The 22,179-nt window shown below is 40.3% G+C and overlaps 3 protein-coding genes across 4 annotated transcripts in view; 1 reads left to right on the top strand and 2 right to left on the bottom strand.

The window, feature by feature from the left end:
- Window positions 1-7,680, bottom strand: part of rhbdf1b (rhomboid 5 homolog 1b (Drosophila)) — a 39,683-nt gene extending 32,003 nt beyond the window's left edge. The window contains exon 1 of one of the 2 annotated variants that reach the window (XM_069156009.1): window positions 7,379-7,680. The gene's annotated coding sequence lies outside the window, so the exon portion shown is untranslated. The other variant, XM_069156010.1, reaches the window with a different exon arrangement.
- A 6,998-nt stretch (window positions 7,681-14,678) lies between these two features.
- hbae4 (hemoglobin alpha embryonic-4) lies at window positions 14,679-17,375 on the top strand. The gene is made up of 3 exons (XM_069156007.1): window positions 14,679-14,988; window positions 15,527-15,731; window positions 17,097-17,375. Exons 1-3 carry the CDS (start codon window positions 14,897-14,899, stop codon window positions 17,223-17,225), a joined length of 426 nt encoding a protein of 141 aa, XP_069012108.1. The 5' UTR covers window positions 14,679-14,896; the 3' UTR covers window positions 17,226-17,375.
- Window positions 17,376-19,614: 2,239 nt separating this feature from the next.
- Window positions 19,615-20,505, bottom strand: hbbe2 (hemoglobin beta embryonic-2). The gene is made up of 3 exons (XM_069156006.1): window positions 20,358-20,505; window positions 20,045-20,267; window positions 19,615-19,832 (listed from the first exon to the last, which is right to left on the bottom strand). The coding sequence occupies exons 1-3, from the start codon at window positions 20,447-20,449 to the stop codon at window positions 19,704-19,706; spliced, it is 444 nt and encodes a 147-aa protein (XP_069012107.1). The 5' UTR covers window positions 20,450-20,505; the 3' UTR covers window positions 19,615-19,703.
- Window positions 20,506-22,179: the final 1,674 nt, after the last annotated feature.

Here is a 22,179-nt window from a genome sequence, read left to right as displayed (position 1 = left end):
CTAAAATGCTATTTATCAAAAAAGAAAAAAAGCTGCCAAATCACGAAAGCGAACGTTCCCTCATCAACACTGTATCCTAGAAATCAACCATTTCCAACAGCAAATATGTGAGAGGAGTGCCACCCACGTTCTATCACTATAATGAGGAAACAAAAATCTCCATCCAGAACATCTCTGCCAAATGTTCACTGACAGCATGTCTTTAATCCGTTTTCCCTTCAACAGCTGTTCTTCAAATTGGAGAAACCGAAGTGTGATGAAGGTTTTTGCGGTTCGTTTTAGAGACTGGCAGCAGCAGCAGACACAGTTAGCAACTAGCTGATGAGTGAAGTGAGGCATTTAGCAGCTGAAGAGGCAGATATTTCCCACAGGAGTTGGTGGAGACCAAAACGGAGATAAAAGCGCAGGTAATATTTACATTCATCATCTGGACAGTAACACAACCCCAAATGAATCATATTACAACTAAACCTTATCAACACAACAGGTGATCATATATAGGAGTTGTGTGCAATGCCTGTTTCTGCTGCCTCCAACAAGACAACAAATCTACTAGAGGAGATTTGACCAACAAGGTGCGCTTTTGTTCCTTAAACTAATCACACCTCAGCCTCTGAGAGAAATGTTTGAAATCATACATATTCTCACAAAGGCTGCTAAATAGATCCACTTAAAGTCACTTAAGGACAAGTATTGATTAAAGAGTAAAAAGCATCTCTCACTGACCTTCCCACTATAGATTTTTCTTGTCGTGGATTTAAACAAGCAGGGTTCCCACCTCTTGGTTATTATAGTATGTAAATGTAGTATTTCCTTAAATGTGCTGTTGATGACCAATCTGCGCCTTGTACAGGGGAATTGTCAACGTCAATACCAGGACGCTAATGACCATGACTAGTGAGCATTCTTGTACTGACTATGTGTTCAAGATGATGGAGAGCCCGAAGCTCCCCAGTTCGCTCAGTAAAGCCATGTGCTTAATTAGCAAGCTTTCTGTTGCTCCAAATGTTTTGTCGCTTTCCAAATATTCAGCAACTAATCACTGATAAAATCGTAGATTCTGTAAAAGTATAAATAAGGCGATTTTGTCAAATCAAGACAAATAAAAAAAACAATTTTGTTGTTGCACATATTAGAAGGTTGAAACTAGGAGCAAATTATGTCAATTACTGAGCTCCTGTGTCAAGCAGTTAAGTCAAAGTAGTGGTTTTGGTGTAAAATCTGTCACTTAACTATAGAGGTGCCAAATAACTAAAGGATTTAGGAGGGATAAATAACACAATAAAGAATAACAGACATGGAAACAGTAACGGAGTGAAGGGTTGACAAGCAGGAGGAGAGACAAAGCAAGCAACTCAGCTGACCCTCATATGAAGCTGTTTTGTGTTAGCTGCTTGGTGACAGGAAGGTCACCATCACAATAAGTGTCTAGTCAAGTGTGGCCTCGCCTGGAGACATGAATAGGCCTCCTCAGCAGCCATCCATCCCTCCCGCCATCCCTCCTTCCTGCCATCCCTCTACGTGGCGAGCAGATCCATGCTGCGAGCGCCAATACAACAGCTTCCTCTGTTGGCCGGCCTTGTATGAAAAGTTAATGGTAATTGCCCGCAGATGCCACACTAGGGTAAGATAGCGGGGGATAGAGAATTGGATCTGAAAAGAATATTTAGAGGGAAAAATGGAGGTCATAATTGTGGTTTCAAAGAAACAGAGAGGAGTTATTCAGGATCTTCACAGAGAAGCCTGAGGTTCCTCAGGAGACAGCATTGTCATCAGACCGACATTGAAGACGACCAGTATATGCCACATAATGGCCAGATTAAAATTCCTCTTTGACAGACACTTTTCTATTCATCCAGGCTTTTTTTCTTTTTTTTTTAAGAGTTCAAGATAGAGATGATCTGTTCCCATAGAGGATTTTTTTTTTTTTTTTTAATGCAAAATGGAAGAAAAGTAAAATAGACATAATCTCCTTAAGGCATAAGGCTGGAGTTCTTCCATACTTGTGTACTAGTCTCTGTCTCACAGCTGTAACTGGCAAGTCATTTCTACTGGGAACTACAGTGTTCAGCTAACATGACTCCAGCAGTGGTAAAAAGTGACCGTGTAGACCAGGGGTGTCAAACTCATTTTAGTTAAGGGGCCACATACGGCCCACTTTGATCTCAAGTGGGCCAGACCAGTAAATTCAAAGCATAATAACGCATACGTAACGACAATATTTCTCTATGTTTAAATCATTGGTGAAGGTTTTTGGATGATAAACCCTATTTTAAGGTCTTTCTACAATAAACTAGAAACAGAAAGACCAAAGACTCAGACATCAGCCCACTGTTTATCTGCCTGGGCTCTCCTCTGCAGATTCCCTCGCTTTGTGACGCGTTTGACGTGAACCGCGTCACAAAGCGAGCAGCGAGCGCTTCTTCCTCCGGAGCAGACGTCGCATTTACGCTGTTTTTGAAGCAATTACTGGATCGATTAAAAAAACATTACAAAACGTTTGTACTCATAAACCTCCATATTCTCATAGAAATGCAATTTATGTCTTTCTGTAATTTTCACACTTAGCAAAGTCATCCGGCGGGCCGAGCTGGACCCCCTGGCGGGCCGGGTCCGGCCCGCGGGCCGCGTGTTTGACAACCCTGGTGTAGACCAATAGTTACCGTGTCTGATGGTAATGGATTGACAGATTGAATGATTAATTAAAGGCAGGAATTAAATGATTAAAACAAGTTCATTAAAGGCACAGAGAAAGTGTAAACATAGATACGAGTTGTGTGCTGTTCCTGTTGCTCACAAAAATGCTGTGAAGAGAAGAAATGCGCGTGGAGCAGGGGAAGCCATAACTTCTGTGATTTAGTCTTCCAAATGACGTCACTTGAAGAACACACACACACACACACACACACAGACACACACACACACACACACACACACACACACACACACGTCAAAGACCAACGAACTGGTCGCTCCTGACCTGACGCACCGTCTTCGGCCTTGGACGGAAACATTCTCCACCTCTTGAAGCGGGAATGTCCCTCAAAGTACGTCGTTTGATTCGTTGCTTCGCTGCCGTGAGCTTTCTGGAGCAGAGCCTGTTGCCGATTTGCAGAGTTTGACGTCAAATTTGTCGTGCGCTCTCTGCTCAAATCCATGAGGAGATCATAAAATGCGCACAGGCCAGGGGTCACCAAAAGCACGTGTCACACAGGCGCTGATGTTGATCAAGCGTCTTGCAATACTTACTAAAAGAAAGTTATGACTTTCACCTGCTCCGCGCACGTCACTCTGCAGTGCTAAGTTTGTGCGCTACAGGAACAGTCTCAGAAGTTTTCGATTACGCCTCAAGATTGATCGTTCAGAAGCAGCTTTTACAGCGCAGGTCAACTCTTCAAAAGACACATCACACAGGCAGGAAACCCGCTCATGCAGTTGGAACTCAGCTCATCATGAGACGATCGTTTCAAAGTGAGTGCCTCACTGTTCATCGCTTATTACAACGATCCACTCGTGACCCTTCAGTGAACCACATGTCCACATGTCCACATGTCCACTCACAGTCACTGATCCTGACGCACGGATCAATCCGGTCACTCACAATCCCAACAGCTGTCTGGAAAAGGAAAATCGAACCAACATGACACAAATCATTGTGCAAAGATCACAGAGAAAATTGTTTGATAAGTCTGGATGTAGAAAGGTGGATTATAATAACTGGCAATTTGCAGCATGTCACAGTGCAAAGCAGCACAAATGAGCAAAGACTGAATACAGTGAACCCTGAAATCTAGTCAGTCATTGTTTCCTTCTGCATTTACTTTGCTCTTGAAAGTAAAAATAGCACACATGTATGAACCCGCTTAGTATTGTTTTCTATCTTCTGTGTATATTTTCATGACCAGCAGCACAGGTATATCAGTTAAGATCGTTCTTGTTGATTCGGCTTGATGACACGTGGGAAAATGAGAAAAAAAACAAAAAAACAAGAGCGAGCGTGACATAGAGACTTAAAAATATCTGAAAGAGACATGAGAGACAGAGGATTAGAGAAATCCCTCCCCAGGTCGCTGAGGATCATCTCGAATCTTGATCATTTGGTCTTCCGGGGGAACACGAGGTAAAACAAGCCGCATGGCAGCCTCAGTTGCTGCAACCTGCAACCTGTCAGCAAGCTCAGTCAGAAAAAAAAAAAAACGTGCGAATAGAGAAAGACACTCCTGACAATCTTTCTTTAAAGTCTGAATTTGCTGCATTGACAGCTACGTGATGGCAGCATGCATCTATTCCATCTGCAGACTTTTAACTGGAGCGGAGGTGTCACTGTCAAATCAAAATCCCACACCTGCCGGTTACATTTTGGGCAGCCGGCACCACATTGCTGCAAAATAACCACAGACACCTCTGTGCATGTGCGCAGTAAATGGTGAACCGGTATCAACATCCTCTTCTTCTCAACAAGCCTGGCTTGTAAAAGGTGACTATCCGCAGTCTACAGCTAGGCTCAGCACAGCAGTGATTTGAGCTGACGTGCAGATGTTTAACAGGTACCACGTTAACCATCTTTATTAGCGGTATACACAAAGTACCAGAGGGCAGAGGGAATGCAATTTGCTTTGCAGGTATTCGGGTCATAAACTAAAATATTGGTCTACATGATAGCACTGGAGGAAGGGTCAGAGGATCATGAACTGTGACGTCCCCCATCGGTTTGTAAACTGCCGCTCTGAAGCCTCAAATTCAGTATTTTTGCCCGTCGCCATCTTGCTATTTTGGAGCCAGAAGCGACCACATTTGCATGAGCTTGGGACGGGCGGGTGGTGGACACAAAGCCCGCCCACCTATTGCAGAAACCTGACGGCAACACACGGCTGTCAATCAAGCAGACACCCAAATATTCCACTTATTGAGGCCTAATGTCTAATTAATGATGGGATTATTTTCAGATGGAACCATCAGAAACTAAAAAGAAGGAGCGATTTTCGGGAAAGACACCAATCGTATTGTATTTCGTGAGAAGTTGAATGGGAGTCCAAAGAGCCAGAGCCTTTTTGGAGCCAACCCCTAGTGGCCGTTGGTGGTGTTGCACTATAAGGTACTTTCGCAATGGCCTCCAAAAGGCATGACAATAAAATGAAATTCTTTGACTGGCATATCCTACATATAAAAGGACTTGAGAAACAAGTCGTGGCATGAAACAAATGAAAGATAAACAGCACAGCTTGTGAGCACTGGAGAAGATCCACCCATTGGCAAACTGCCATGACGAAATGCATTGAGAGAGCTGGAGGGCTCCTGTAAAAACAAACCAGTTTTAAACCCAGATTCACCCGGCGGAGGGCTCAGTATAAACATGGAGGTGCATTTCACCAGAAATAAACCTGCTATTGTCACCACCACTTTTCATTCCAACTTGTTAAAACACGCTGAAGACGGCAACCTCAGTGAGCCAGCCAGCCAGCCAGCCAGCCAGACACACACACACACACACACACACACACACACACACACACACACACACACACACACACACACACACACACACACACACTTGCAAAGGGCTACTGTGCTCTCAGACACCAACCATATTCACACTGTATATATGCAGTGATGGCTCACACCACGTCAGACACCTTCCAGGATGCTGTCAGCTTCCTGTTTAGAGCTATGTGCATGTGTCCATGCATGTGTGTGTGTGTGTGTGTGTGTGTGTGTTTCTACTTTACCCTTATACTTATATTTATCACTTCATGAAGCACTTTCACTTCAGTTTTCATTTAGTGTCAAATTGACATGTGATTTCTCCTGTTCTGGCACTATGCGACATAGGATGACCGTGTCCGATCTCTCAGTAGAAGTAGGTAACGCCCAACATCCCACGCCAGCTCGTAATTCTCCACACAGACATCATAAGCCAGTCATATGTCAAAGCAGGTAACCCACCCGTCAGTGGGCGAGTCGGTCCACAAGAGGACCGTCACATTTTGCCGCCCCCAGGTATGCAAAGTAAGATGCCTTAGGTTTAGGCAACAAAAACCGCGTGGTTAGATTAGGGAAAACATACTTGTGTTGTGGTGAGTAATCGTACGTTAGTAACGCTGCGTACGTCACAAAAGTTATTTAACGAACGTTACACAAGTTAAATACATTATGTTATGTAGTGTTATGTTATGTCCCTATTGTGGACTCTTCGTATTTTGTCGCAGGACCTTCTCCTTTTGTCGGTTCATACGTGCGTGTACTTTTTACGCTCGGCGAGGGCAAAACTGTGTAACCGACACGGTGTCAGGCAAAATTCAGGAATACTGTAAGGTCCTGTGTTTTTACTTTTAACCCAACACGGTGTCTCCATGTACAGCTGAGGTCACAGGGTCAAACCCTGGCCAATAATCCGGCCTCCGTCTGTAGAAAATGTGTACAACTGTTCCAGGTGGGTGTGTGTGTGTGTGTGTGTGTGTGTGTGTGTGTGTGTTTGTGCTGCAAAATGCTCGTGCCATCTGGCCCAGACGTCTGCTTCCTACCATCTCTCCAAACAGGAAGCCAAAACAAATCCTTGATGACACAGGTCAGTAGTTTAATTGTCTCCGTGGGATTTCTGTGCAGCCTGCAACTGAGACTGTCCAGTTCATCTCAACAGCACCGGAGCCCGCAGCACTTTGAAATCGATTTATCACTCCACGGACAACAACGTGTGCAGTCAACTTCGGCTTGGTTTATTGCAGCATTTTAGAGTAAGAAATATAGCAGGAATTTTCCCTGTGGGTTACAAGATATTGAACACCTTAGGATCTCCTGTCTTTCTCTCTCTCACACACTTCATTAGATCTGCATTGATGAAAATGTTGACGTCTTGAGCCTCCAGTCAAAGCAGACTCAATAAAAACCAAGTCAATCATGGGAAGGAGAGAGAAGAAGAAGCCTCTCTCTCTACACACACGCACACACACACACACACACACACACACACACACACACACACACACACACACACACTTGCTCTTTTCAACAAACCCATTTGACTCCAGACATGACGACCCAGCCAGACGCCTCACATGGCATTTTAATTTTAAGGGCTTGAAGAAACCGTCCAGATGTTCAGTCAAACTCCCCCAGTAAATATACAGCAAGCATGAACTTACGCTGTCACCCGTGGCTGTTTGCTATGAGCCTCGCGAGACCCCACCCAGAGACCCCCGCGCGCTGCGGCGCCGTTAAAAACAAAAAAAAAACAAAAAAAAAAAAACCTGCATACCTGCACCGTAAACGAGATGCTGACAGCTCGGCGCTCCCACTGGTCACAGAGCGAGGTGTGTATTCTCCGACAGCCGCTGTGAGAGGCGACAAGGTCCGTTTCGACAGACAATATTTCACCGCTTACCTCCAAACTGAGTCCGGTTCCTGCAGCCAGCACAGCGCAGCACCGACGGCTCCACCGGTGAAACGTTAACACACCGGTCACTTCATAAGTTATCCCTGCTTCGTGACGCGGGCACGAGGAAGAGTAGTTTTACTATTAAGCGCGAGCTCCAGCTGTTGGCGAGGGCGGTGTTCACGTGACAGAAAAATGTCAAATATCTTGCAGCTGCAGGCTCCGGTCTGTATCTCCACACCGGGACCTCGGGGGTTTTCTGACCGCCGTACCGGCTTCGAGTTTCGGTCTGACCGTGGTCTCTCACCTGGTCCGCTAACTCTACTACTGCTGCAGCTGCAGCCGCCGCTGGATGACAAGACGCCAGAAGACCGAGCGACCAACACACTCCAGCCGACCTCACAGCGCCGCCCACTGGTGATACCAAGCAACTGCAGAAAGCAAGTCCGCGCAACCTGCTAGAAATCTACCGGATTTGTGTAATTAAAAGGTTTCACATAACTTGAAGAGTAGCTGAAAAAACATCTGGTCAGTCTGTTACATAAACTGTCTTTTTCGGCATTAGCGGATTTTATTCCAACACACAAACAGATATTAAACACTTAGGACTAATGAAATAGATTTAGCCCAATTGGATATTAAGGCAGTATTGTTTTTTTTTTTACTTATGCAGTTACAAAAGCTGCAATAGTATAAATCCAAATAGACCTATTTTAGATTTGGGACAGTAGCGCTGTATAAAAAGTTACTGTCAACACCAGTCACAGATAGAAAGCATATTAAAACTCATTGTATTTTTTGGTGGAGGACGTACAATCTTTGCTTAAGCAAAAGTAATACCACACTGTAAAAAACACACAACGTGCCATTTTGCATTAGTAAAAGTATGTCGGTATAATGTGAAAAGGGCCCTTAAAGCATCACAAGTAAAAGTTTAAGCAGCATTATATTGTTGTAGTTGGTTGATGTTGAGCTTTCAGAACAAATAGTGAGAAATTATTTGTAGTATCTATAAAACATGTTAGAATTTAGACATACTAGAAATGTCTCAAAACCTCAGGAATGTGCTCTTAAGCTGTACAGACCTGCATGCACTTAAAGAGACACAGATGTGTGGGAACACTGGTCACCTGGTGTTCATTTATTTCCGCCATCCCATTATTGCCAATCTGTCACAGGGCCAACACGCACACAAACCACAAGTACTTTAATTAAGTCCATTTAATTCAAAATATGTGTTTTGTTTCATTTCTGCTCTGCATTAATACAGTTGCTGCTTTTTCTATTAAGGATACATCTAGCCATGGGTTACAAATTTAAAAATGTTTTATGCTGGAAAGGAAGACATCATGTACCGATATATAGTTAAGTCTGTTTTGAAATTCCGCATGTGCACTTCCTGAGCTGTGGTCAGAAATCTCTGACACCACAGGTAGGTGGAGCTGCAGGCGGCAATTTATTCCACCTGAAACAGTCTCCTCTGCAGGGTGGGTGTCCTCTTCCTTTAACCCCCTGGGTCTTCTTACTGTCCTCAGACATTTACAACCTTTGATGGGCTCATTTGACCACCGTCTCATCACCACCACCGCTCACCACAATGTGAAACGATACATCACACAGTAAAGGATCATATTTGTGGTCGCAGATTGTGCTCCACTCAAACCTGGCCAGGTGTTCCTGGGTGTGTCGGGGATGAATTCTCACTTTTAGTGTGATGGTGGTTGAGTAAAGGATATGATAGAAGCCGTAGATGAAAATGCTAAATAAAGGTTGCATATGAGCTACTGAATTCATTTATATTTTACTTTAAACCTCCTGAGGTGGTGACATGACACAAAAACACAAACACACTTAAGAAAAAAAATCTCAGTACATTTATTCACAAATAATTTTAGGTAACGTGATGGGTGCATTCACAGAATCCTACTTAGTTTTACAGTAACACATAACCTATGACTACTGAATACAGATGTTCTGCTCACGAGAGGGACATTATTAGTGTGGTTTTAATGTGCAGTCATGTACAGACAGAAAGCTCCCTGATCAAATCGTCATGTGACACTACCTGTTTCTTTGTTCAAGAGGTCATTTCTTTTGAATAGTCACTGTTGTTTGTGTCAGTCCACTGTCACGGACTCACATGTGTGTTCCCACATACAGTACATAAAAGAGATCTTTCACTGCTGACAAAAAGTACTATCCCTAAAAATCTTGCTGCTTCTGGAGGGTTGAAGACACCACCTGATTAATGCAGAGTGCAGAAATTAGCATTTATAATAAGGAAAGAGAAAGCTCGAGAGGTAGAGTCTCAGACAGAGATTTCCCCTACCCTGTTAAGATTGCTTTTGCCCATTAATGTCTGACTACAGTACATGAGTGAGATAATTGGATGAAAGTGCCCTCTAGAGGAGGAAGAGATAAACGAAAGAAGAACCTGCAAGCCGAATTTGAAGCAAAAGTGTTTTTTGCAGCTGAGCAGAGAAACATGGAGATAAATGTAATGTGTGTGGGGATCTCACCAATATTTTGGTCTCTTCTTCAGTGATTAAAGTTTATTCTTTTTTACAAAAAAATAAATAAATAAGGCGTCGTTTTCTCAAAGTACCATATGTGGGTGGCAGGGATCACCACTGATCATGTCTCAGTGTCAGGCTTTATTTTCTTGTTTTTAATAGAATTCCATGAGAAGATTGGCAGCCCTTTCATGTCTGCACGGTAAATATGAATCGACCACCTGGTCAGCTCAGCACAAAGACATGAAAACATAAAAGTGAATAATTGTCTCAGTTTTAAATCACAAAGGGAGGGCGTTAAAATAGAAAAATAACATCAAAATTAGATGATCGCCTTCATTAAACATTCACATATTGAATGCAAATCTGTGTGTTGAAAGTCTCCCCGGCAGAAAAGCACAACTGGTGAGTCTCTTTAGCTCTTTGCGTGACAGTGTAAGTTGTGTGTCTGTACCAGCTGTGTAAAACTGGTGTGTGTGGTTTGGGTTTTCTGAGTTTTAAAGACTACGCTTTTCCTCCTGCTGCCTGTTTGGTCGTAAGTTGCTCGGTTACATGCATCACTTTAAAGGCAACCTCCTCCTGCTGGACAGGAAACAGTACTGACAAGCTCTCAGACAAATGGCCCTGAGCTGAGCTGCCATACTGATAATGAATGGAGTAGTGTGCCTGTGCTAGGATTGTATTTTATATTTGTGTAAATTAATTTAGATCATTTTTCCTTAGAAGTTACGTATATTTTTGTTTCAGTTTCAGATTGTTGTGTCTCAGTAGTAGTTTCAGTATGTTTGGCATTTAAGCTCATTTCCAGACACTCATGCAGGAACAGAAGCACACACGACTGCCGACATGCCGCCCGCGCCTCGTTTCTAAATGCTGTTAACTGCAACACTCTTTGTTGTGTTGCACGCTGAGTGAGAGTCACATTACGTGCAGGACATACAGAGAACTGCTTTCCTTTTGTACAAACTGATTACAATGCGTAGCTGCATGAAACAGGCTTTGAGGATAATCAGCTGCAGCAGGAAACAGGAAGGACTTCACATTGTTCTTTCACATTTTATAGACGGCTTTTATACTTGATGGACGGATTTGATTTCATTCAAATGAGGAATTGATTACGGTGTCTTTGATAAATGTTTATATGTCCTCACATTGTGTAGGGTTTAGAGTATTTTACACAGGATTGGTGAAAGCTAATGTAAATAACTGGTTGCACCATATCTAATTTTCTTGACATTACAATTAAACTAAACAACCCAGAGCTTTAAAACTTTAATTTCTTCCATTCTTTCTTTTCTTATGAAAATTCTAATTGTAAAATCCGAAAACATGTTTGAATTGTTTCACTTGTGTAAAATGTTTCCTATTGTCATGGTGGCCACCGTCTGTTTTTACTTTAGTTGGATGAGGTTATATATGCATGCAGTACGGACGGAAACTGCAATTTAATTTACCACACGATGATGACTGTGATGGATCGCAATTTGAAATGAGTGTATGTAATCACTGTAAAGTGTATCATATTTACAGGAAAACAACAAGTATGTAAAACTCAGTTTTTATTCGGAGTGACTTGTTGGATTTAATTCAAGCAAGTTTTAACCTTCTCTACAAGGTTGCCTTATGCTGTAAGACTTTTCACTGTAAATTTACAGTAGTTAACCGGCAGTTATTAGCTTCCCCGGTTAAGTGTTGTATTTTTACAGTTTCTTACTGTATTTGAGAATTACAGCATATTTCTAGAAATATATCGACAGTTCCTTACAGTATTCTTGTAAATTTACAATCCTGTCGGTCATAGTTTTGTCAGTTTAGTACTTTAAGTTCATGTAAAGTTTGTTTAAATCTTCTTTAAATTAGTCAGTCGGACCCTGCACCCTATTGCCCCTACAGGTTATCTGCCACAAGTTGGAGCAAACAAACTTTTTTCAATGATTCTTAAAATCTAAAAAGGGAAAAAAAAACACATGCAATTTGACATGAATGTGGTGGATGAAAATAACAAGGTGGGGATATATGAGACTGCATGGAGGAGGAAGAGATATATAATCTATTCACAGAAAGAAACAAATCAATACAGCATTAGAATCTTTTTCAAGTTTACAACAATTAAAAACAGTTCACCGTTTAAGAACCTAAAAACCATGACGTCAGTGTGTTCATAGTCACTATACTAAGGAGTGTCCAGAGGGGGCACCAGAACTTTCTACAACAAGTGCTCCATGGTCAAAAAACACACACACACAGTACCAGCAGGCGGTGATATGTCACACTGCTTTTAACCTCAGTAAAGAAACCTTGCCTCCACAAAGCAAAAGAACTTTGTTTAAAACTTTGTTCTTGCCTGTTGAAGTAACAAGGTTTAGAATTTCAGTCCAAACCAACCAAACCATCACAGTTATTCAAATGCAAAATGCTTTTGTCACTATATGTCCACAAATGTACCAAAGACACTTAATGACTAAAGCCTTGTTTCTTGTTCTCAGACTTTCGATTGGACCAGGTTGATAAAGCTTTTGGGCTCCAGTGGTGCAATCGGTCAGCCCGCAGTACTTATAAGACAGTAACCTGCAGAGCAATGCTGAGGATGGGAGTTCAAGCCTCACCTGGAGCACATCAGTTTTACCTGCAGTAAAACATCCCATAAAGAGAAAATGTCCTACAAGTTGAGAGGGACTTTATTGTGTTTCATTTCTAACAAGTAATACAGCTAAATGCAAATAAACACGTACAAATGGAAGACATTGGCTAAATACATCTAAATATTGGCTTCAGTTTCCCTAAAATGAACCAGTGACTATAAAGTCACATCACTGCCACTGAATGAAAGTCATGTAACATTTCTTTCATATTTTAGAACCCAGGTTCTGCAAATACTCAACATTAAACAACACTTTAAAGCCTCAAGGCAAAATTATTAAAGGCCATAAATTGTGGTGCATCTTTCATAAAAGTGTGTACATATGTTTAATATTCAACAGAAAACATTTCAAAAACAACAAAGTTAGTAATATGACAAACAAACAAGTAAACGTTCTTGTAGATGCTGCTTATCAACAAACATCAGTTGGCTGTGTCTCTGATATGACCAGGGTGCGAAGCGAAAAACATGACTGTGCATTTTTGTTGGCAAAGTAGGAGGACAAGAGATCTTCGCTACATGCTGAGTCAGACTGGCTAACAGCTGACACACGAGTCACTACAAACTGACCATAAATTAACTCAGCACTTTAAGGGTAAAACAGTGTATTTGTCTTTGATGTACATTAAATGTTTTTAAATGACTGGTTCATTTATAAATTTGACCATAACTCAAGAGATCAGCCTGTTTTTTTATTCCTGTTAATGCAATAGGTGTAAACATTAAACGACTGATCAAGCAACTGTAGGAATATACAATATTGAGCACCACCATCAAATGAGTGAAATAAAGCTCACTGGGGCTGCATGTCGTGGACACATGTCAGGGTCGAGGAGGGGTCATGTAAGGTCACCATTAGAACCGCAGGTGATGTGCAGTTGCTGTATGATAACTTCACTGGCACAGGCTTCTTCACTCTGACCCACCCTGAAAGGTTTGACTGTCAACTCTCTGGCATGCTGCAGCTGTTGCCAGGGAGTTAAGGGAAGGTTATTTATCGCCAGAGCACCGCAGGTTAATAACCTAAAATAGTTATGAAGTCCATCCAAAGTCAGGGGACAGTGTCAGTTTTGTTGATGTAATTTTTTAAAAGTCTCATCAGTACATTGTCCTGCGTCGAGGAACACGTGGAAGTTTGTTCCTTAAACAACCTTTCACAGGTGAAAAACACCTGAAATTGGTCGGTTCTGTAATTTGCGTTATTATTAACAATAAATGATTGATGTTTGGTTGCCTGTAAAGACACATTTATATAGAAAGAAAAATAAAAGAGCTCATCTACTGTATGAATAAACTATATATGCTGTTTTTATGTTTTGAATTTTCCAGGTTGTCTTATTGTTTTGAATAGTCCCAATAAAAGTGAAGGGGTAAAAGTGGTTTTAAATATACCTGTTTTTTTGTCGGTCCAGACTATTTACAATTTGACAAAGCAGGCAACTGCCAAGGGGCCCCAGACCCCCAACTAGGTGGCATTTGGTATGTGATAATATGATTAATTTGACTTTATTTGTAGATATGTCTAACTACAAAGTACAATACCAGCTTACATATCAAGGAACAGTTGAGTTTCAGACTGCCTGATTTTGAGGCCGTGTTAGAAGATCTTCATTATTTCAGCTGATAATGTTGGATGCAGGATCACCACACTGTAAGCCACCAGTCTGTTTAATTAGCAGAAACACTGAAAATATAGATTTATATATTTTCTAATTTGCTGACTTATTTACTCACTTTTTTACTAATTTGCTTATTTATTTTCTAATTTACTCACTTATTTACTGATCTACTTACTTTTTTACTTACTTATTTACTAACTGTCTTACTTATTTACTTGTTTATCTACTTTCTAATTTACTTAGTTATTTACTAAATTTACTCACTTATTTACTAATGTACTTATTTATTTACTTACATATTTACTCATTTATTATCTTGCTTACTTTATGGCTGTAAGAAGCCCTTGACAAGATATAGTACCTAAAAGAACCAAAGAGAAATAACATCTCGTGGCAATAAAGGGGGCCATCATTGGAAAACCCAACACCAGCTGCACTTACTGGTCGGCAAACACTGATGATCGGGCAGAAACATCTAGAATGACACATGTCAGTCAGCAGATAGTGCGACGGTGTGGAGCCCCCACCCTGCTCTGGCTGCTGTCTGATAACACACAGGAGGGGGAAACGACACGACTGCTTTACATTGCAGCCCTCGCTTTCTTCAGACAACAGGAATAATTACTTCATCTCTTTTACTCGTCATTCTTTTCCGCGTTAAAATGGTTGATTAAGGCGCATCTTTGTCGCGTGTAAAGACATCTCTCCCTGTGGATACTCAGCTGCAGGTAATTCTCTCTTGTTCAGTTTGACAATGCTGTCAAACAGGGAGAGAGCGCTAATTAATGAAATATGGGATAGACTGATTCCTGTGGCTGAAGAGATTGGGTCAGATACGCTTCTTAGGTAGGTTCATCCTCAGCTGTATAGCCTTAATATTTCCAAAATATAAACCTACTGTGTATTTGTAGTGAAAACTTTATGATCCTCTGTTAATGATTTTATGTGTCACTGATGACTGGTGGCTTTTTCCCTTAATCAATACTTTATAATAATTTTATTTAGGCTGAATGATTTACTCACCATTAATAAAATATTCAGCCACTGATTTACAACAATTAAAAACACTTGAATGTTTAAGAACTAATGCTGATGCAGTACTCACAATTTGCTTATTTATCAAACCTCATAGTGGTTTCAAGGTGCTGGCAATGATCCAAGATCAGTGTAATGAAATGTCCAAATGTGGGCCATGAGTTCATACCACTGATGATGAGGAGGATGAGGATGATGCCAGCAGCGGGAGGAAGCCAAAATACTGGTCAAAGTCTATCTCCATGTGCCATTTATACTCTGATGCTTCTGGTATTGCAGCCACACGTGTGCATCATTGGGAGTAAAACCAGTCCAGATTCATCCCTGTCACTGTTTCCTTCTTCCACAGGCTGTTTGTTTCTTACCCAGGCAGCAAGACATATTTTTCCCATGTGGACATCAGTCCTGGCTCCTCCCACCTGCGCAATCACGGGAAGAAGATTGTCCTGGCCTTAGCTGAGGGAGCCAAAGACATCAGCCAGCTGACCGTCACTTTGGCTCCTCTGCAAACTCTGCATGCCTATCAGCTCCGGATTGATCCCACAAAGTTCAAGGTGCCTGACCTAAACTCACCTGAATTTGAAAGGAGCGCTTGTTTACAACTCCTGATAATATCTCCCTAAAGCTGATGTCTATGCAGCATATTGTAATAGGTCAGGGATTCTTTATGGTGAAGATCAGGCAGAGAGAAACTCTATTTCCTATGTCTGGTACACTGCACGACTCCAGAATCTACTATTCATTTGGCTGGAGAACATGCCATCAACATTTCACACACTTTAAATACACACACACACACACACACACACACACACACACACACACAAGACGGGGATTACAATAACACCCAACTCCTTTCACTCGTGGTGCCGAATGCTTCCTGTTATGACAAAATATAGAACTATAGAAACACAGTAGAATCTTTGCCACATAACATCTGTGGTGTTTAGGGCAGAGAACTAAAAACATGAACACATGAACTCAGAGCATTCTGGAAAAAACTCATCGCCTATCCCAACACACGACAATATATTATTCAGATGACACACAGTAAATAACACAGATAATCAGATGGGTTCTATATTTGTCAGATTTATCAGGGTAGGCCTATATCAGATGTTCTGCAACAAAATACCAATTATTTCCACTTGCTATAAAACTATTTTCATATAGTATCTTCCATGTATTTAGTAAATATCCCTAATAAATGTAAACATTGCGTACGTGTTTCATTTTAATATATATGTTAATGTATGTTAGTTCAGTAAGAACAACTGTAGCCATAGTAAGCTTTTTTTTCTGAAAGCTGCTTTGAAGAACAAACTATAGTTTTTTGCTCAATATAATCGCTTTTGTTCAATAATCACTGCCCAAATCAAGTACATGCATGCACTTTCTTTGTTATACATCATAAGAAGTACAAAAATGGCCAAAAATCAAACAAAATCTAATGATAGACATGACGATGTTGTGCCACCGACACGCTTTTACAGTGAAATCCCTTCCAAAAAATTTTTTGTTTTGCCATAGACAAGATTTCACAGGGCAAATCACTCTACTTGTTAATTTTTTCTTGGGCTTTTTTCAATGATTTTTGATGTCTTTATGACACAAGTTAACAAAACTGACAGTGACAGCTGTGGTAGTTACCTCAAGGATCTAACTATTTTACAACTTCCTGTTTTATTATACAAATCTCCTTTATACTTAGAGTTAAGTTGCTTTGGAGAACAAAAAAAATGCTTGTCCAACCTGTTCAGATGACAGTTTACAGTCTAATTGGGTTGGACGCACAATCCAACAAGTGGAACAAGTAGTTTCGGCGTTTATTCATGATTCGCAGAATAGTAAGGAATGACATAATTTGTTTTATCTTTATCAATTCTTTGCCATTAACAAATGTTTTGTTTCCCCTGCAGTTGTTCTCACACTGTATGCTCGTCTCCCTGGCCGTTTACTTGGGTGAAAACTTCACACCGGTTGCACATGCGGCCGTGGACAAGTACCTGTCTGCTTTTGCAGCTGTGCTTGCAGAGAAATACAGATGAGACTCCACCACATTGTTTCTAGGAGCTATATGTGACATTTATGACGCTATGTAGTATTATACAATATAAGTATGTATGTGTAATTGTTGTTATGATGTAATGTTTTGTTCCAATAAAAAAAAATGTGCAATTAACATGTTCTTTTGTGGGCTTTTATAAAGACTTAATGAACTAAACCAGTGGATTTACATGTTATTTCATAGTAGCAAATTGTGTGGTGATCATTTTCAAACTATATGGTATTAGATTGACCTTTTGAACTTACAATCTGCTATTAATTGCCAGTAGTACATTTCATTTTGGTGTGGAAATCAACTTGAGCCTTAATGTTACAACTTTTAGCTGTGCTTGGTTGTTTAATGTGCTTTCACTCAGATGTTACAGGCTTTTTTACTTTTATAGGGCTTCTATATGTAATCATTAACTTCCAAATCTCCTACCAGCTACAAAGCACCATCTAATACTGACACCTTTGCTCTAAAGAAAGCTACAACATTTTCTTGTTGAAACAAATGGCTGATAATTGGAGAATAAGGATCTGCCTACAGTACTTAAAGTCACTGTTATTGATGGTACTCAAATACATACACTTGTTATACATTTGGTGCAGTTCGTATGGTTGGAAAAAGAGACGATGACCTAACAAGTACTAAATCAGCATGATTGGAAATCCAGATCAGCCCACAATATAAGAAATGTATATATGAACGTAGTATATTTTAGTGTTTCAATATATACATATATATATAGAAACATGCAAACTCCGCACAGAAAGGCCCAGGACCGGATTCGAACCCAGAACCTTTTTACAGTGAGGCGACAATGCTAACCACTGCACCACCGTGCTGCCCCGCGATGAAATAAGGAATTAGTGAATGAATTGGTGACTCTTTTCTCTGGTGCTGAAATACACTTGTCACAAATATTGAGCTCTCTGTGGTGCTGAATTAAACCTGTTTTGGTGAACACAGATGTATCCCATTGCCAAAGTAGACTGGCGTTACATTTGGAGCTGTCTATGGTGCTGAAATGAACAGCTTGACTGTGATGCTCTCAGGAAAATAGAATACGTTTGACAACTTTTGGCATATTTTTTATTTCCTTGTTGATCCATTAAGTATTCCAGTTCACCTTTGCCTGTATTCCAAAGAATTATTACCAAGCACCAAAACCATGTACTATGATTTAGAGAGCGAACGTGATTTTGATTTTGTGATAGCATGATCAAACTTTCAAATCCACAGTAATTTTTCTTACTACCAAGGGAGATGTTCTTATATTTACACCTTCAACATTTAGAGCCTGAGCTTTCTTCTGAACTTTCCTTGAATAAAAAAATGTAAAGGTCAAATTAGCCAGTTTAATACATAAAGTCAATGCAGAGATGTTCCTGGCTATTAAAGCAGCGTTTTCAAATGTCTTAACTGGAAGTAAACAAATTTCTAGTAAAAACTGAAACGCAGTCCTGAAGTCCACTCTAAAAAGACATCCAAACAGGGCCACCCGCAAGGACAGCTTCTTAGCAGATGATGACTGTGAAAATGGTGGCTGACCTGGAATGGGGTGGGCGGGGCCAAAAGTCACTGCTGTTAGCTCACAGCTGTAACACTATTTTCTAGTTTTGCATGGTGTTTTCAAAATTTTTATTTTTTTGAATTTAGGACACACTTACTTGTTTAAAATGTCTTTTTTCTATTTCTCTTGTACTGTTTTTAAGTTGTTGCACAAAACTGAAGACTATATATATTAAAAAAAAAATATACATATAAAATAACCACATAGTAAACAAAAAAGTCCAATAGTGTAAAAAAAGTGTCATGAAGACAAACACAGGAGAACAGTTAATAGGGCAGAACATATTGTCAAATGTTGTTAGTTGTTTTGTTGTTTAATGTGACTTTGAGCTTCTCTCTTCAAACTGAGCCATCGGGAGGTTCAAGTTCTTATCTGTTCTTGAACAGCAGTACCAGATAGTCAAGGTGCTGGTAGGTTCCACTTCTTTTTAAGATGATACCACAGTATATTGTAACAACATAAAGGCAATAACCGTAAACTAATTTCTCATATTAGATTAATAGGGCACTCAGTTGTATAGAGTATAATTCAGGGGTCAGTTGAAATAGTAGAGAAAAAATATGCGCAAACATACACAAAAATGTGAAAGCGTAATTTAAATTAAACTGAAAAGTTTAAGTTGTTGGAGTGACAACATTTCATTTGACGATGGTCAGGCAGTCATCTTACTTTTTTCAGCGTCTGCCTTTGATTCTCAGCTGTTTAACTTGATCATTTTACACCCTAATCGCCAACACACAGCCCTCGATAACACACACTATGTTTGTGCGTAGTTACCCTCCCATAAAAGGAAAATAGAAACAACAAATCAAACTTTGCTTCAATTGGCTTTTATTTCTTTATTAAGGAGCCACATGACAGAACAGATCTCCTTCTGGTGTTCAGGGTCGGAGGCTGCTGGGTTTAGTGGTACTGCCTTCCCAGGGCGGACACCACCACCGACAGGAACTTCTGGAAGGCGGCCTGGTTCTCGGGGGTGAAGGCGCTGCCGAGCTTGGCGGCAATGACGATGGTCATGCAGTCAGACAGCAGCTGTGCAGAGAGAAAAACAAACGTTACATGCCTTTCATATGGGTGTTTATGCAGGTAATATGTATTAACATCAGGAGCGCATTTGGCATCATGGTTTGCTGTGATATTCTTATGTGAGTGTTTTTTTTATCCCCCTATTGTTCCAAGTTGTGAAAGTTTTTCCTCTTCTCTGAGGAGACTTCGAGAAAAAGTTCAAGATGGTGAAAGTTTACCTTGAAGTTGTCGGGGTCCACGTGCAGCTTCTCGGAGTGCAGCACGCTCAACTCGGCATAGGTTTCCTTGATGTTGTCCATGTTCTTCACAGCGCGGTCCAGACCGTGCAGGATCTTGACGCCGTGGGCTGCGATGTTGGGGTTCGTCTTAATGGCTTCGGCGTTGTAGAGGTTACCGAAGGAGCCGAAGTACCTCTGAGTCCACGGGTAGACGATCAGACACCTGGAAGGGAAGAGAGACAGGTGAGTTTTGGCGAGAGGTCACCACCAGAGGAGGAGGAGGAGAGGGGTTCTCTCTGCGGCTGTCCCGTACCTGCACAGAGCCTTGGCGCCGATGTCCTCATAGTCCAGGTTGGCAAAGATGCCAGTGATGATGCTTCGCTCGGCGTCAGTCCAGTCAACCATGGCGGCTCTTGGTTATTTTCTTTGTTCAGGCTTGAAAGAAAAAGCTGAATAGTTCTTCACTTCGACCCTCGTCTATTTAAGTGCCTCCAAGCTCCCCCCGCCCTGCGGGAGAAGGTAGCTGCGATAGGCTGGAGATGACGCGTTGGAGATAAACTTGCAGACTTCTCCAGAAGTTTCTGGAAGGTTTTCATATTACTGTAATGGTCTAAGAGATTAATAGCGATGCCAAAAAAAATTGACATATCAGGCTGTGTTCAAGTAAATCATGAGCAAAGCCTCAGTATGCAGTTAATTAAGCATTTTGCGGGTTTATTGGAGGCAGTTTACTACAACTGCAGTCAGAAACCTGAGATGAACAAACTTCACCATTTTCATTCCATGTTTTCATTGCAAGTTCTCCAACTTTGTTTTGACAGTGTCCTTTAACCTAATTTAAAAATCCTTGATTGACTGGAACTGAAGTCTTTATTGTTACAATACAAAAGTCATCATTTGTTGAAACTGAAGCAGTGGCTGTTAGTTAGAGGAACATCTTGAATTTAGTCAGTATTTTTCATTACTTGTTGAAATACAAAAGTGCATTTGTTCGTAATTCAAGAAAAATAGCCTGAGATACCCTGTAAAACCAAAACTCTAACTATCAAAAGAGATATTAATGGATATGATTTTTAATTTTTTTTTTATTTGAAATTTTCAATATAATATCAAGTGGTTAAAAGTGTAAAATAAAATCCACAACGTCTATAAAATACAATTTTAATAAAATTGATTATACAAAACCAAATACACCAAAAAAAAAAAAAAAAAAAAAAAAAAATATTGAGTCTTATTTGAAATAAAGATGAATTGCACAATTTGCACATTTGCCAAGCAACTCGAGTTTTTCAAGTGTTATCTCCAAAACTACACTGGTGTTATCTGCAGGAGCGCCCCCTCCACCCGGACCCTCATCTCTCACGTCCACATGGGTTTGGATAAAAAAAAAAAATACTTCGTGCTTCGTGATAAAGTTTCTCGGCGCTGTTTTCGCCCCTTGATAGGAAATACATTTATAACACGAGCCAAAGAAAAAAAAAAAAGGCAATTTAAAATGTTTAACTCTGATAACTATAAGGCTTTCATAGCTAAAATGTTGCACTTTTTAAGAAATTAAGTTTTAGGAAATTATTAATGGATTGCATGCAGCCTGCTGCATAACGTAATACCTATTTCTTTCCTTTTTTTTTTTTTTTTACTAATTTTGTTGTCTTTTATCAAAATGCAGAATGTGCATGCATGCATTAATCTGATTCCTTGTTATATAAGTATTTATACGTGACCCATATTGTTTCCTGCCTTAATAAATAGGCTATGTATTATCATAGAATTGGGTAAATATCCACTAAAAGACTCTTTATGCACGTCCATTTAAAAACGCCTTTTCCTTGTACTGACCTGTAGCTTTTCAAATAACTGGGGATGCACCTAAAAAAAAAAACTGTCAACAGATTAAGATCATCACCCTGAACAAAAATACTGCATACAATTATTGAACTTTACTTCAATTATGCCAGTTAATGTTAATAGTTGATCAAAAATTCACCTGAGGTCTTCAAGTCATAAAACACTTTTTAAAAAAAAAAGCTTTTTAAACTTCTTCTTTTTTTCTAAATTGTTATTTTCCTCTGAAATTGCAATATTTTCCTTTGACTTTGTATTGTCTATGGCCACAGCAAAGATGTAACAATGTC

This window comes from Embiotoca jacksoni, unplaced genomic scaffold, assembly GCF_022577435.1.
Source record: "Embiotoca jacksoni isolate LCO1_2020_lvr unplaced genomic scaffold, fEmbJac1.0.p SCAF_20, whole genome shotgun sequence".
Classification (NCBI taxonomy): domain Eukaryota; kingdom Metazoa; phylum Chordata; class Actinopteri; family Embiotocidae; genus Embiotoca; species Embiotoca jacksoni.
This window is presented reverse-complemented; position numbering and strand designations above follow the sequence as displayed.